We start from the raw sequence: 14582 nt of genomic DNA on the forward strand, positions 1-14582 counted from the left end.
AACAAATAGCTGCACTAATAGATCTGTAAATCAGATGTAAATTATCAGTGCATACGTTACCGTTTAGGACTGCAATACTCATACACCCTCCTTAAGCTTTGCTTCTTTTTAATTAATGTTCCTACCCTTATCTTGACCTTCTCTGCTCACACCACTCCATTTTGGGGGCTACCTCCCCTCCTCTTGAAGTTGTGAGAACCTCTGGGTTGAACCATTTATATTTGGAGGATGAAAAGATTGATAAAGATTAAAATATGAGAAAGAGAGTGTGTGTATGTGTTAGTAATTGTATCCAAAAACGCTACGCCAGCTATTCCATTCTAATTCTAAGCTAAACTTAAGAGACTGTCATCAAAAAGACTAAAGCATGTAACCACCAAATCAGAAACCAGATAGCAATTTGGCCTCCTCACACCCGGTTATAACTCACTGTGGGTGAAGTTCCCCGCAATGCACATCATAGCCATATAAGGTTTCTGCATCACTTAAGTTTTTCTTAAGTCTTTAAAAATAGGGCTTTGAGTGGTTCAGAGGTTTTGTGCTGAACTCCTGCACAGAGGTGAATTTCTCTCCATGAACAGCTCATGAATAATCTTTAGGTTCAGTGTGTATCTAAAATCTGTTCACCCAACAACAAATAGCAAACAAGTTCATACAAATTGTGATCTGTTGACAGGTTGTTCATGAACAAAAAAAGGGGTAAAATTGTCAAATAAATTGTTCAAATGTCATAGTTTTATCAGCTCTAGTCAAATTAGACACTGCTTGGAAACATACCATCAATTTTTATCACAGTGAAAGCCACGCACTAGTACAGACCAACTCTTTTGAGCTATGATTTGACCTAACTTTTAGCATTTTCACCTACAAGCCCTTTCTTTTAAAACTGTCTTACAGACACATGAATTGTTTGATGCATTTTAAACGTACTACTCTATTGAAAACATACCCATCGTCTCATTTCCATGTCCTTATATCTAAAGGCAGCTGTTAAAACATTTGGTAAACATACTTTACCATCTTAAATATTTATTTTTCCTCTGAATTTTTAATACATCAATGGGTATAAATTTATGTATTAAATGTTTCTCAGTTGGTCTAGTATGTTTTTATTTAATACCCCAGGTCAGATGGTCCTAACAGAAATACAGCATACACACAATCTGTTGCATGACAAGGCAAAATATGCCTCACGTGAAGTCAAGTGGAGTAACTTTAGTACAGGGATTGTGGATTTTATTCACTTATCTAATAGCTAATTGTGATTAACGCTCTCAAAAGTTTTTGTTAAATTGAATGAAAAAGATCAGTTATTCAACTTCAAACCACATGCATTCTCCTAAGAAATGTCAGGATCTGTAGAGTATGAAACAGACTTCTGCAAAAGAAGCATTTTCTTAGAAATCCTTTTGTGCCAGATCCAGAACACCTTTTCCTAGCTGGGTAATTATTACAAGGGGAGGGTCAAATGGATTTCCATCTTCAGTTTCAGGATTGAATCTCAAGTAGGTAAAGCCGGTAACACAAGATCTTTGGCAGGAGAGGTATGCCAATATATTGCATGCAAAAAATTAAGCAGGTAACATTTCCCAGTCACTTTTGCCAGTTTCTCAGAAATGCTTTGTATTTCAGAAGCCCCAGGCCTGAACTGGACTTCAGCCACTGCAAGCTGCTTGACCAGCACTAAGCAGCCCTAAATCCAACCTTGTCTGCCATGGGGCGAACACCAGAAGCAGGGATCATCTGTCTTAGAGCTTCTTATACACACCCTTCCCAGCAGCCAGCTTAGGAGGCATGGCCAGGAAAAAGATGACACATGGCCAAAGCCTTTTCGTGCCCCCCAGCTACCATCATGCCCGCTTGGGGGCACTGGCAATCTTACAGCAGGAGACCAGCCAGGAGTATGGCATCCCCAGAATCAATGGAGGACAAGAGTGGCTTAAAGCATTCCCCTCTCCTGAGCTGAGCTGGGATGTGCAGAGCTGGTCAGGGCCCAGGATAAACAGTGTGAGTTTGGCCTAAAAACCTAACAGGCCAAATACCGACCTGGTATTAAGGTTTGGCTCCAGTGGAATTCCACCTACTTATGGCAGCTCTGAATTTGGCCTCCTATGTTCAGAATAAGGAGCGGTCTCCACCACTGGACAGCAGCGAGGCCATGGCCCTTCCTGACAGCAGCTGCGGTGGATGTTTTGCTGTACAGGGTCCCTCTCTGAAAATCTTTCACCTTCTTGGGCTCCATGTTAGCGCTCTCCGTGCACTTCTTATTTGCTTTGTAAACAAGCTTTTAATTGAAAATATATTTGCCAGTACTTTTCACACTGTATTTTTTACACACACCTAGCCATTCTTTTAGTTTAAACCCATGATTTATCCCATGACAATGAACAGCAACAAACTTCACCCCCACCTCCAGCAAACAAAACTTTCATTAAAATAATATGCTAATGAGGCAAATGAAGCATGTCTTTTGGGCTAATATGCAAGACCTAAAACTGAGTGGATGGAACTTTGATTTAAACTCAGCCCGTCACCATTTACAATGGGCCATGTCTTCAAAAGCCCATGTGCACTTCTATGCGCACCCTGCTTGTCCGTCGATGAGCTCCAGCCAGTGGAGGCTCCAAGCACCAGCGCTCCAAGCATGTGCCTGGAGTGGCAAGCCACGGGGGGTGCCCTGCTGGTCCCTGTGAGGGTGGCAGTCAGGCAGTCTTTGGCGGCTTGCCTGCGGGAAGTCCACCAGTCCCGTGGATTCGACGGCAATTTGGCAGCGGGTACGCCGAAAGCTGCCTGACTGCTGTGCTTGAAGTGGCAAAAAAGCTAGAGCCGCCGCTGGCCCCAGCACCCACGTTAGCAGTCCTACTTTGCATTTTCCCATGTAATCCCACTCTCTGTGCACACACTGGAATTGAGTTAGGTGTGCACATAATCACGCTCATAAATTAGTGCACTTGCTTTCCAAAATGGGACCAAATTACATAGCTCTGTAAATGACTATAGCATTTGATGCAAGCTTCATTGTTCTGTACTTACTTGGTAGCGTGTACATACTCAAAAGGGTTACATCCTCCAAGGTGCTTCCACTAGGGTGTGCTGAAGACACTACCTGAAAAATGTCTTTCATAACTGGCATGCTGCTCCCCAGCAGCACTGCTTGCATCCCACCGGTCATCCGCCACCCTGAGTAAATATCTGCAAACATAGTAGTGGCTACTGCAGATACAGAGATCCTGCATGGAGAAGTTGCAGCAGAAAGGAGAGTGTATGTTCCCGTAGGAAAGAGGTGGAGAAACTTACAAGTCTCCACCCCCCAAAATGAAAGTGAGCAGTAATAGTAATTCTGAAGGTAACAAACGAGGGAGTCCTGTTCTCCCCCCCTCCCCCCGCTGTCACCTCCAGGAAGCCTGGGAAGAACTTCTTGGATTCAGCCTATGGCTCATACTGCCATTGCTTACTGCTGGAAGCACTTCTGCCAGACAGCCGCTAGCCCCGGCTCAGACGGGATCTGATGCACACTGCATTCTGTTTCTCAAATGACTGTCAAACTTGCGGGATGTTTGGGACAGATCAGTGGGGCCTAGGTCAGACGCCCCCTTGCCAGCCTATAGATGTAGCAGGCAGGTGCAAGCAGACACTGCTGCTGACTGGCTTTAATTCACCATCCTCTCACCACATTCCCTTCCCCCAACCTCAAGCACCAGCACCTGGTCAGACTCCCTTTCAGCCACCTCCTATTCTGCCTGCACCATCCCGACTCACACCACTGCTGTGTTCCATCAGACCCTCAGCTGCTCTTCCCAGCTTCATTGTCCTCTCGCTGCCTTCTCCACTCCACATGGCACCTGGCCAATCTCTCTCCCAGATGTGAGTAGAGCCTTCCCCACCCATGCGGGAGTTGTCACATTCCACAGGTGCCTTCTGCTCTGTTTCCGGGACTTCGCAACTGATAGAAGATGCAATCAGGGGGAGGAGAACATGGAGAAAACTCCACCTGTCCAGATACATGCCAAATTTCATTCCTATTCACCATCTTTTCATGCAGGTCCTGGCCCAAGGTGGGGGAATGCACCCTCTGGATTCAACCCAGCTCCTCTGGGTGTGCCCCTGAGCTCAGCAGTTGCAGCTGCCTTTCCTGATTGGTGTGAGATCTCCAGATTTTAAAGTACTACCAAATAGGTTCTGATGAGTAAATGAAATGTAGCTACATACATAAGAATATTTCTCATGTAACTATGGTTCTATAAGGCATTGATACAGATTTTGGACCCACAAAGCAGGACATGGAAACAAAAATTCTTCAGAAGGCAAATGTTTGTTTATACAAAAATAGTTTTTGCCATTAAATTGCCCCTGCCACTAAATTGTCCATATGGAAGTGGGCAAGTGCCACTCTGGTATTTGTGGCTCTCATCTTTACTTGGTGTGTCCATCAGGTTCAGCCAAATGCTCACTCCATTGCTTCTGAATCTGTCTTGTGAGGGGTGCTAGATTTTGGAGGTCAGAGGCTGCACCACTTGACGAACCTGCCCTAGTCCAGTGCCAAGACTCATCATCTCGACTCCAGTCCTTAATTCAGGTCCACCTACCTCGAAACTCATCTGTAAAATCGTTCTTATTGTTGCAGTCCAGCTTCCAAGTACAATGAAAACAAGTCCTTGTACTTTCTCATCAGAGACGTACAGTCTGTGTTCTGTATGGGATCATTTTCCCTCCCGCCCCGCCCCACTTTTACCTCCTATAGGTATTACAGGTAATGATCTCTGGTATTTCAGTTAAATGAGTTTTTATTCATGTTTCATTTCCCATCGCTTATTGTTTCTGTACAAGCTGCTGCTTTTTTTCATGACCCCATTGAATTAGGTCCCCCTTTTTTTGAAAATTTCATGTTATTTATTATTTATCTTCATGTGTTCTTTTTCCTGTCTTCTGCACCCTCCTCTTAATTTCTGTCCCTAATCATCTGAAAGTTTGCTAAAGAGTGGGTAAGTGTGTCCTACATTTTTTTTCTTTTTTCCAAGTTCCTGTAATCATATGTTATTGTTTTATTGCAAAATAAAATATAGAGCAGTTCAAAATGATAGAAACTACCTAGTCAATGTTGAGGGACCAGTGTCCAACACTTTGAATTGCCCTCATAGCCTTTGTTTTCCCAAAGCATGATTAGTGTTTGCAGCAGATTTGTCTCTTTCAATGTAATTTGATGTTAACATTTTAAAACAATATTGATGCAAACAAGTGGCAATGCATATAGGGACTAAGATCACTACTTAAAACATTTGATTTTTAAATAAAAAATTTAATGTTGAAAATATTTATTTTCAGTAAGAATATGTAGATTTTTTATATTTAAATCCTCTAACTGAAGTTTTTCTACATTAGCCAAAAAATGTTTTGTACCTATTATAGCCAGATCGCGTTGGACTGTGGTTGCCTCAGAGCTCAAAAGCTAAGTGAGGTTTGGTCTGGTTGGTATTCAGGGCCAGCGCTTCCATTTAGGCGACTTAGGCAGACCTAGGGCACCAGGATTTGGAAGGGCGGCAGACTGCTCCGGTGGACCTCCTGCAGGCGTGCCTGCGGAGGGTCCGCTGGTCCCGCGGCTCCGGGGGAGCATCTGCAGGCATGCCTGCAGCAGGTCCACCGGAGCCACGGGACCAGTGAGCCGGTCCTGCGCCTAGGGCGCCAAAAACCTTGGCGCCACTCCTGTTGGTATTGAACGGGAGGTGCCATGGAAAAACCTAGGTGCTGCAAGGACTGGTGCTCGTCAGTCAATTGGTGGCACTCTTTCCTGGGCAGCTATGCTGAACCAGTGGGCCAGAATGGTATTAGCAGAATGGTACTGTGCTGGTGGAGATGCATGAGATGAAACACAGATCTTGATTATGTTATGATCATAAAGGCATCAATTCAACAAGCATTTAAATAGTGCTTAACTTTAAACACTTGCTTCTGTGCCACTGAATCTGAATACACGCTAAAGGGTCTGTGTCCACTGCATCTGGAAATGAGCCTCCCAGCCCCATGATGCTGATTTGCACTAGTGGGGCTTGCACTAGTATGCTAAAAATAGCTGTTCAGACATCCTAAGGCACCCCCTGGCTTCAGAGCCCAAGCTTCATCCTGCGCTGCAATGTCAAAGCAACATCTACACAGCTATTCTTAGCTTGCTAACTCGAAACCCCGCCAGCACACGTCTGTGGACCCAGGCTGGGAGCTCAGTGCCAGTGGCAGTACAGCCATACCCAAAGTGCTTTGCTGGAACGGAGCCTAACAGATTCTATAGCACTTTCTGCAAGTGCAGCGATGCTCCTCAAATGGTTCGGGATATTCCAGTTGCAGCCTCTTTTCTTTAAAATGTCACCCTTACTGTTCTTTCCGCAGAAGGCCATTGTTGCCTTTCCCAAGCTCCAACGGGGCGTGGCTGTGCCCTGGGAAAATTGCCACATTCTATCCCAGTGGTGGCTGCGTTTCAATAGGCAGTTAAATTGTTCCTTTATAAAGTGAATGAGTTAACATTGGTACAACACTGTAGAAAGCTCTAGAAACAGTAACTATTATATTTGTACACATGGGCTATAAGGGCCAAAGTCCCCCCCTTGGACACATACATTTAGCTCCTATCAGTGCTTAATCTGTGCCAGGTCCAAGCTCCGGCACCTCTGGGCCCGGCAGTTCGGAGCCCCCCGGCACCTCCGGGCCCAGCAGTTCGGAACCCCCCGGCACCTCTGGGCTTGCTGCATCAGTTATTAATGTAAAAAAATTGCTTGAGTCCCGGCACCAAATTAAGCACTGGCTCCTATTGGTGTCAGTGTAGCTGCGTGCATATTTCAGAGGTTTGCCCATGCTTTGAAAGTGCGGTCAGATTCTCCTGAATTAAAAATCATGTATAAATGTAAGTAATTATTATCCACATCAGTGGAGCAGAGGGTAATAAATTGGTTGTTTCTTAGCTGATACTATTACAAATTCTGTTTACCAGGGGAAGAGCCTAATAAACACAGTGCCATCACTTGATCAATGCTAATATTTACCTCTGCCTTTTCTCTTTTTTCTTTTTTTCTTAGCACCAGTACCATTCAAAAATAGATGAACTAATTGAAGAAACCGTCAAAGAAATGATAACACTCTTAGTGGCAAAGGTAACCTTCGGCTTCAGGTGAAATGATTCACTGTTAACATCACTTTTTTTTATATGAGCATTTCCATTAAAATGTGACACATTAAGAAGTTGAATTGGCTTATTGTTTCTCGCGGGAAAGATCATGCATCACTCATTCCTTTCATCATGACTGACTGATGATTGGGAGTTGCCTGGGATACAATACACCATTAAACAGGATTGACAAATGGGGCCAAAAAAATACAGTTTTAGGGAAGCATCTATGGATTTGTGTCCACCATCTTGTGTTCACAGACACCCACAGTCACACACACAAACTGCACTCGCTAGGGGGCACTATTATATACTGAGAGAAAGATTTCCTTCTGCATAGACCATGAAGACATCTGTCCCATTGACAGATGCACACGAAAAGTTGTGCTCATAAAATTGTATTCTTTTTTGTAGGAGCTAGGTTGAGCCTCATTTAACAAGTTGATTCATGATGTTGTGGTATCAGGAAACATTCCAAAATGTCTGTTTAGGTCATGAGCTCTTTGGGACGCTATGTACATAGGGAGCATCTAGCAGAGTTCTGATCTTGGTTGGGGCAGTCTATGGCATTATGGTGCCAAGAAACACGTTCCAAAATATCATGTTCACTTGTATGGAAATTATATGGAAAATGAGAGTGGTCTGATATTTCAGATGCTTAAATTTAGATGTGCTCATCTCTCAGCTCTGAAATAATGATAAGTACTAGGAAAGATACATAGATAGGTAGGGTACATGTCCAAACTGCTTGTTCTCTAGTTTCAAACTGAGAACAGCATTGCAACCCAGATGTCAGTCATCACTGTTACTCAGTGTGAAGACCTTTAAACATAGTCTTTCAACATATGCCAGTCTGATTCTCCTGCAAAACAGACCACATGGCACCTCCTTGATCCCTCTCACTGGGAGCATGAGCCATCTGACCTCCTCTCTTAGGAGCAGGTGTTCATTGGCTCCCACTAGAGAGAGCACAAGCTCTCCAACATTACCCAGAAAGGAGACACGGTAAACAGTATCATCCAGTTGATTTATATCATTAGAGGTAAGCTGCATAGTGCCAAAAAAGTTCTTGACATTCATTCCCTGCATAAATGATATGCAAGACATAATTCTGAATTTAAATTGCAGGTTATCAGTTATAGACAATCTGAGCTTGGTCCTGCTCTCACTCACATCATTGTAAACCTTGATTTTTGTTGGCGTTAATCCTGATTTAACCCATTATAAATCAGATCAGAATCTCTCCCTCTGTCTTTAAAAGTGACTGAAATATTTTCCTTTTCAATAGTTCGTCACCATTCTGGAAGGAGTCCTGGCCAAACTGTCCAGATATGATGAAGGGACATTGTTTTCTTCTTTTTTGTCATTTACTGTGAGTAGAGAAAATCTGTTTCTTTTGGGGTTTTGGTTGGTTTCCTATTTTTTACTATAAACTCATTCAGATCTTCTAATAGATTATTTGAGGAGTAACCCTTTTTTCTATGCTATTTTAACACTGTAAGAGCTCAAAAAATAAGCAAACAGCTTGCTACATACACACAAAGCTTAACGTAAATAGCTGATAACACTGGATTACCATGCTGTAACAAAGTTCAAAGGTATTCAAACACCATGTTGTAGTAGAAAGGAAGAGCCTATAGCATTTGGCCTGGTGCAAGCCCTGGGGCCTGAACTAGAGGCTGTGTACTAAAGTCAGAGCAGATATTAAAGCAGATGCTCACAAGTTTACTGTCTGGAACATGAACTTGGCAAAGTGTCGCTAAAACATAAGCACTCCTAAGAAGCACTAGGCACTCGATAGTTATGTAAATACTTTACAGAAGGCTAGTACAAATACACACCAATCTAGTACAAGGTAAGATAGGTTGACAGAATAATGATTTGCAATGTTTTGTCCAAAATATCAGGAACAAGGTACAAGGAGAGGTAACAAACAGATGACATGAAAAGCATATAGTGGCACGTAACTTGTTTGTCTCAGTCTATAATCCTTTGTGTGGCCAAGGGGTACCTCGCCTTAATCCTTTGTATGGCCAAGGGGACAGCAGAAACTCCCACTGCTAACTGAGCCACTCTTTGCCACAGGGCACTCATGTTAATGTACTTGTGCAAGTTGTGTGAGTCATTGGGACTGTGCCTTGAGGGCAATAAACCTGGCCCAGTGCCTTTGTCACCAAACTGTGCCTGTGGTCTTTCTCTGAGTAACATCGAGGTCTGCTGAGCTAGCAGGCTGTGGTCTCTGCTAGTGCTAATAACACCGGAGCTCCAAGGGCAGAACCACTGAGCAGTTGTAACAGCCTTGACAGCATGCCTCAGCAACAACATTCCACCCTTCTACACGTTAGGTAGTTGGAGCTACTCTTCCAAGCAGCATTTGCAGGGAGGAGAGGCTTGCACTATTTGTCTAACTTTCATAGTCAAAAGAAGGGTTATCACATATGTGTTTCAAACCCTATCATCATTAGCAGCTGTGGAACTGCACATTTCAAGACTCAATATCATATGAAACTTAAACAGTTCCATATTGCTTCTAAAAGAAGAGAGGATAGGAAAATAATGGCATGAGGGTATAAATTCTCAACATGGTGCACCAAGGCTCTGAAACCACATTTAATTTCTAAGAAACATCGCAGAGCTAAAACACTGCTCCTGCCACTAAACGTTGACGTGTAACATTAACTGCTTTTCTGGCAACAGAATGGATGTGAATGGTATTCTTGTATGAATACAGTTTACAAATCTTGTCTTGTTAACAACTAAGTCTTACAAGTGCCAAGCTGTATTACACATTTGTTTTGACAATTGCAGAGGAAAGACACACAAGGGCCAATTTTCAAAGATCCTCTGAAAATGGATCCTGTAAAATTTGCAAGGACAACTCTTTGCAATGGTAAAACTTTTCATTCAGGCTTCAAAACAGTTTTTATGTTTTTGACTAGATGACCTGTTGAGGTCCCTTCCAGCCCTTCATTTCTATTTTTCTGTAATTCTATTTCTACTCCCAAACGGCTGCACAAATACCTCCTTTGAACCTATGTGTGTGAATAATTTTGTGAGTGTGCTTTGGAAACTTCTTTGAAAATTTGGCCAGTCAGACCCCATTACAAACACACATAAAGCCTCTGTATCTTGCAATCACTAGTAATTCAACTGAGAATGGGCAGGAGACTTCACGCTCATTACAGTTACGCATCATCAATATTCTCACTTGTAGAGTCCATCCCATGATCTAATAGTACTGATATGACCTCTCATTCCACAGGCCTCTGCGAAATCATTTAAGTATCAATTTCATGTCTTGGCCAGATTTCCCTGGACCAGGATTTGTATTCTCCCTTCTCAAATTTCTGGGAATTTTAGAAGACAGACCACGTACTGCTCCCACTCATCTCGTTGTCACCACCACAGCTCCCTCAGTGTCACTGCCCTTGGTGGGATTGTAGAGTCATGTTTGCCATGAAGAGATCTTCAGCAATATCTTGCAGTTGATTCATCACGAACTGACTATCCCTTAAGCTCAGGCATGCATGCCTTCTCCATTCTCTTCTGTTTAACTCCACGAGACTAATCCACCCTTTCTTTGTTCCATGCTCCCTTGTCCTGTTGCTATCCCCCTCATTGCCCTAGAATCCCTTTGAACACGCTAGTGTCGTTAAAACGGTGAATAGTGTTCGTTTTCACCAGGAGTTCCTCTCTTGCAGAGAGGGGTGGAGGGCTGAGGCTGGCTGTCTTCCTTCATCTTAGTGTGTCTTGCAGAAGATTCTAAGTGCGCTCCTGTGCCAACAGCAGAGGTTGTGGAGGCGGCAGCTTTTCAGGCATCGGAAGTGCCAGCATCAGCCTGGGTAGACAGTGTAATGTGCAGTTCATCCTTCTCTGCGAATCCAAGCTGTTCCTTGGTGGATGCTGCATCTCTCTCACCACATCATACTGTTTACACTGAATGGTTTGACTTGTGCTGCTCCCTTCTAATGCTGTGTGAGTGGAATCCCTATCTCCATGTCTGAATTGCAAAGAGCAATGGGAGGCAGACAGATACTTGGATTTCGACCAAGTGGTTGCAGCTTGACTAAGCCATGGAACTCTTTGCAGGATAACTACTGGGAGGCAACCTGTCCTGGCAGCTGTGGAAGGGGAGAAGGCAACAGCCACCCCAAGCTGTCACCAGCATTCCCCGTGTTCAATGTTCAAAAACCAAACCTGTCTTAACCTCCCCTCTTAAAACCAAAGCTTGCCACCCTGTGCAGGTTGCTGCATGAGGAAACCACGGACTCTCACATGAGAGCTCAGGTCTTCTCTCAAAGCTTCCCCCCCGTGCTCCGAAGGAGGTTTGGTACGATTTGTAGAGAAATGGCAAAAACCCCAACGCCTCTGGGTTTGGATAAACCAGCCAGCACCACTAAGAGTTGTCTTTTGAACCTGTACCCTCTGCTATGGATGTCACAAGGCTTCAGGCTAGCTGACGTACCCTACCTGTATCGGAGCAATCAACTCTCAGCCCACATGGAGATTCGACAGTGAACACATCTGCTGTGACACCCAAGAGATGCACACTGTCGGGACGAGAGAGTCAGGGGCAGCAATGGACCACGCTTGCATGCTTCAGCACAGAGCCCTCAGCTGCATGGGCAAATGGTCTCATAACCCAGTAAATGCCCCTGACCTTCTCCCAGGCACACCTTGAAACAGAGTATTGGATGGAAATAGGAGTCTCGGGTCTCTGGGGAAGGATGGGCATGTTGGGTATGCACCAGTAAACTGGGGCAGCTCTAGGTATTTTGCCGCCCCAAGCATGGCAGGCAGGCTGCCTTCGGCGGCTTGCCTGCGGGAGGTCCCCGGTCCCACGGATTTGGCGGCACGCCTGCGGGAGGTCCGCCAAAGCCGCGGGACCAGCGGACCCTCCGCAGGCATGTCGCCGAAGGCAACCTGCCTGCCGCCCTCGCCCTCGCTTGGCGTGCTGGTGCCTGGAGCCACCCCTGCCAGTAAAGAATTAAGGCAGACATATAGTTCCCAAGCAGCATCGTTCTACAGGTGTATGGTTGATTAAAGTGTGGTGAGGTGAGCAGTGCAAACTGGGCAGAGCTGCAGGGCTCCTTCGCACTGCACTGAGAATGACACAAGCCCTGGCCAGGATGAAAATACTAATAACTTTGAGGCTGGGGGAGAACAGGGAGCAAGTTGAGTGGCAGTAACAAGAGGGACAAAGCAGGGAGAGCCTGTTGAGACACAGTGACCCTGCAAGTGGAGGATGGCTTTGGCTGATCAGCTGATGGGGAAGTGGGTGCTGGCATGCACTGGCAATGCCGATGGTGTGGGCATGGAAGGGCATCCGCAGGAAGAGTATTGGTGCAGAGGAGATTTCCCAAACACCAATAGATGAAAACACGGCCAAGCACAGGTCTTCAGCGAAGCCTCCCTGGACACTGTTCAGTTCTAGAGAATGATCTGTCCAGGAGGGCAGGGGAGCTTGGGTATCCCCCCAAATCGAGTGCGGTTCCCCGGCAGCAGTGGCCAAGGAGTGGAAGGCAGTAAACAAGGGGAAACCCCCAAAGGCTGCACATCAGGGATCAGGTCTGGGTCCGGTTCTGTTCGCTATCTCATCAATGATTTAGATAATGTCATAGAGAGCACACTTATGTTTGTGGATGATACCAAGCTTGGAGGGGTTGCAAATGCTTTGGAGGGTAGGATTATAATTCAAAATGATCTGGGAAAACTGGAAAAATGGTCTGAAATAAATAGGATGAAATTCTATAAGGACTAATGCAAAGTACTCCACTTAGGAAGGAATAATCAGTTGCACACATACAAAATGAGAAATAACTGCCTAGGGAGGAGTACTGCGGAAAGGGATCTGGGGGTCAAAGTGGATCACAAGCTAAATATGAGTCAACAGTGTAACGCTGTTGCAAAAAAAGCAAACATCATTCTGGAATGTATTAGCAGGAGTGTTGTAAGCAAGACATGAGAAGTAATTCTCCCCCTCTACTTTGCACTGATTAGACCACATCTGGAGTATTGTGTCCAGTTCTGGGCACCATGTTTCAGGAAAGATGTGGACAAATTGGAGAAAGTCCAGAGAAGAACAACAGAAACTATTAAAGGTCTAGAAAACATGACCTATGAGGAAAGATTTTAAAAAATGGGTTTGTTTAGTCTGGGAAAGAGAAGACTGAGAGGGAACATGATAAGTTTTCAAGTACATAACAGGTTCTTTACAAGGAGGAGGATGGTTAAGCACTGGAATAAATTGCCTAGGAAGGTTGTGGAATCTCCATCATTGGAGGTTTTTAAGAGCAGGTTAGACAAACACCTGTCAGGGATGGTGTAGATAATACTTAGTCCTGCCAGGAGTGCAGGGGACTGGACTAGATGACCTCTCATGGTCCCTTCCAATCCTATGCTTCTATGATTAGTAAGGAGGGTGGAGGAGTTGGCTGCTCTTAGCAAAGAGCCCCAGTGCAGAGCAGCAACAATGTGCATCTGACAGCAGGGAGGGGTGGGCAGGAAATAGCCCCGGGCCACTTTTATTGTGTTAGGCTGGGACTGAGGACAGCGCTGAAGCACTTGCTTAACATAGTCACTGAAATCCTGCTCTGGTAGAGAGACCTCCCTGAATCGGGGTTTTAGAGAGTTTAGAAGTATTCTAATGAAGCGACAAAGAGTCTTGTGGTACCTTATAGACTGACAGAAGTATTGGAGCATGAGCTTTTGTGGGTGAATACCCACTTTGTCAATGCATCTGATGAAATGGGTATTCACCCGCGAAAGCTTATGCTCCAATACTTCTGTTAGTCTATAAGGTGCCACAGGACTCTTTGTCGCTTTTTACAGATCCAGACTAACACGGCTCCCCTCTGATATCTAATGAAGCTGTTTCCCATACCCCGCAGCGAGTGGGCCCAGTCCTGCACTGAACTCCTTCGACTCCCACTGGTCTCACTGGGGCACTCCTCACGCTGCAGGATTGAGCTGTATCTTCTTGGGCAGAGAAGGTGCCTGTTTTCTGTTGGGAAAGCACCTCGTATCCCAGGGACACGAATGGAAATAGATAATAGTAAATAGCACTCGACAGGTGTCCCAGTCCCATATATGCTGCACTCAGGAAGGCTCTGCTGAGCAGCACAATTTCCTGCCATAGTAACATCATTTTCTGTGTGAGAGAAGCTGTCAAGTGTCAGAGGGGCAGCTGTGTTAGTCTGGATCTGTAAAAAGCGACAGAGAGTCCTGTGGTACCTTCTAGACTAACAGACGTATTGGAGCATAAGCTATCACTCATTACAGTGAAGTAGTGCTGCCTCCCATGTTTTTGTCCTGTGTGAACAAATAAAACAGTGCTATGGTCCAAGCATTTTAATTCTAGAAAGCAGTAATCTTCCTCCCCCTCCTACCAACTCCTTCCATCACGTGTTCCAGTCTCAGAAATGACATGTAC

At 44.9% G+C, this 14582-nt stretch overlaps 1 protein-coding gene across 10 annotated transcripts in view; it reads left to right on the plus strand.

Annotated features, from left to right (window-relative positions):
• CADPS (calcium dependent secretion activator) overlaps positions 1 to 14582 on the plus strand; it is a 377508-nt gene that overhangs the window by 321647 nt on the left and 41279 nt on the right. For all 10 annotated transcript variants that reach the window (XM_075073179.1, XM_032781853.2, XM_032781855.2 and 7 more), the window contains 2 exons: positions 7062 to 7136; positions 8439 to 8522. In XM_075073179.1, coding sequence (XP_074929280.1) covers positions 7062 to 7136; positions 8439 to 8522 — 159 coding nt within the window. The remainder of the gene's footprint in view (positions 1 to 7061; positions 7137 to 8438; positions 8523 to 14582) is intronic.

This window comes from Chelonoidis abingdonii, chromosome 17 (genome assembly GCF_003597395.2).
Source record: "Chelonoidis abingdonii isolate Lonesome George chromosome 17, CheloAbing_2.0, whole genome shotgun sequence".
Lineage (NCBI taxonomy): Eukaryota > Metazoa > Chordata > Testudines > Testudinidae > Chelonoidis > Chelonoidis abingdonii.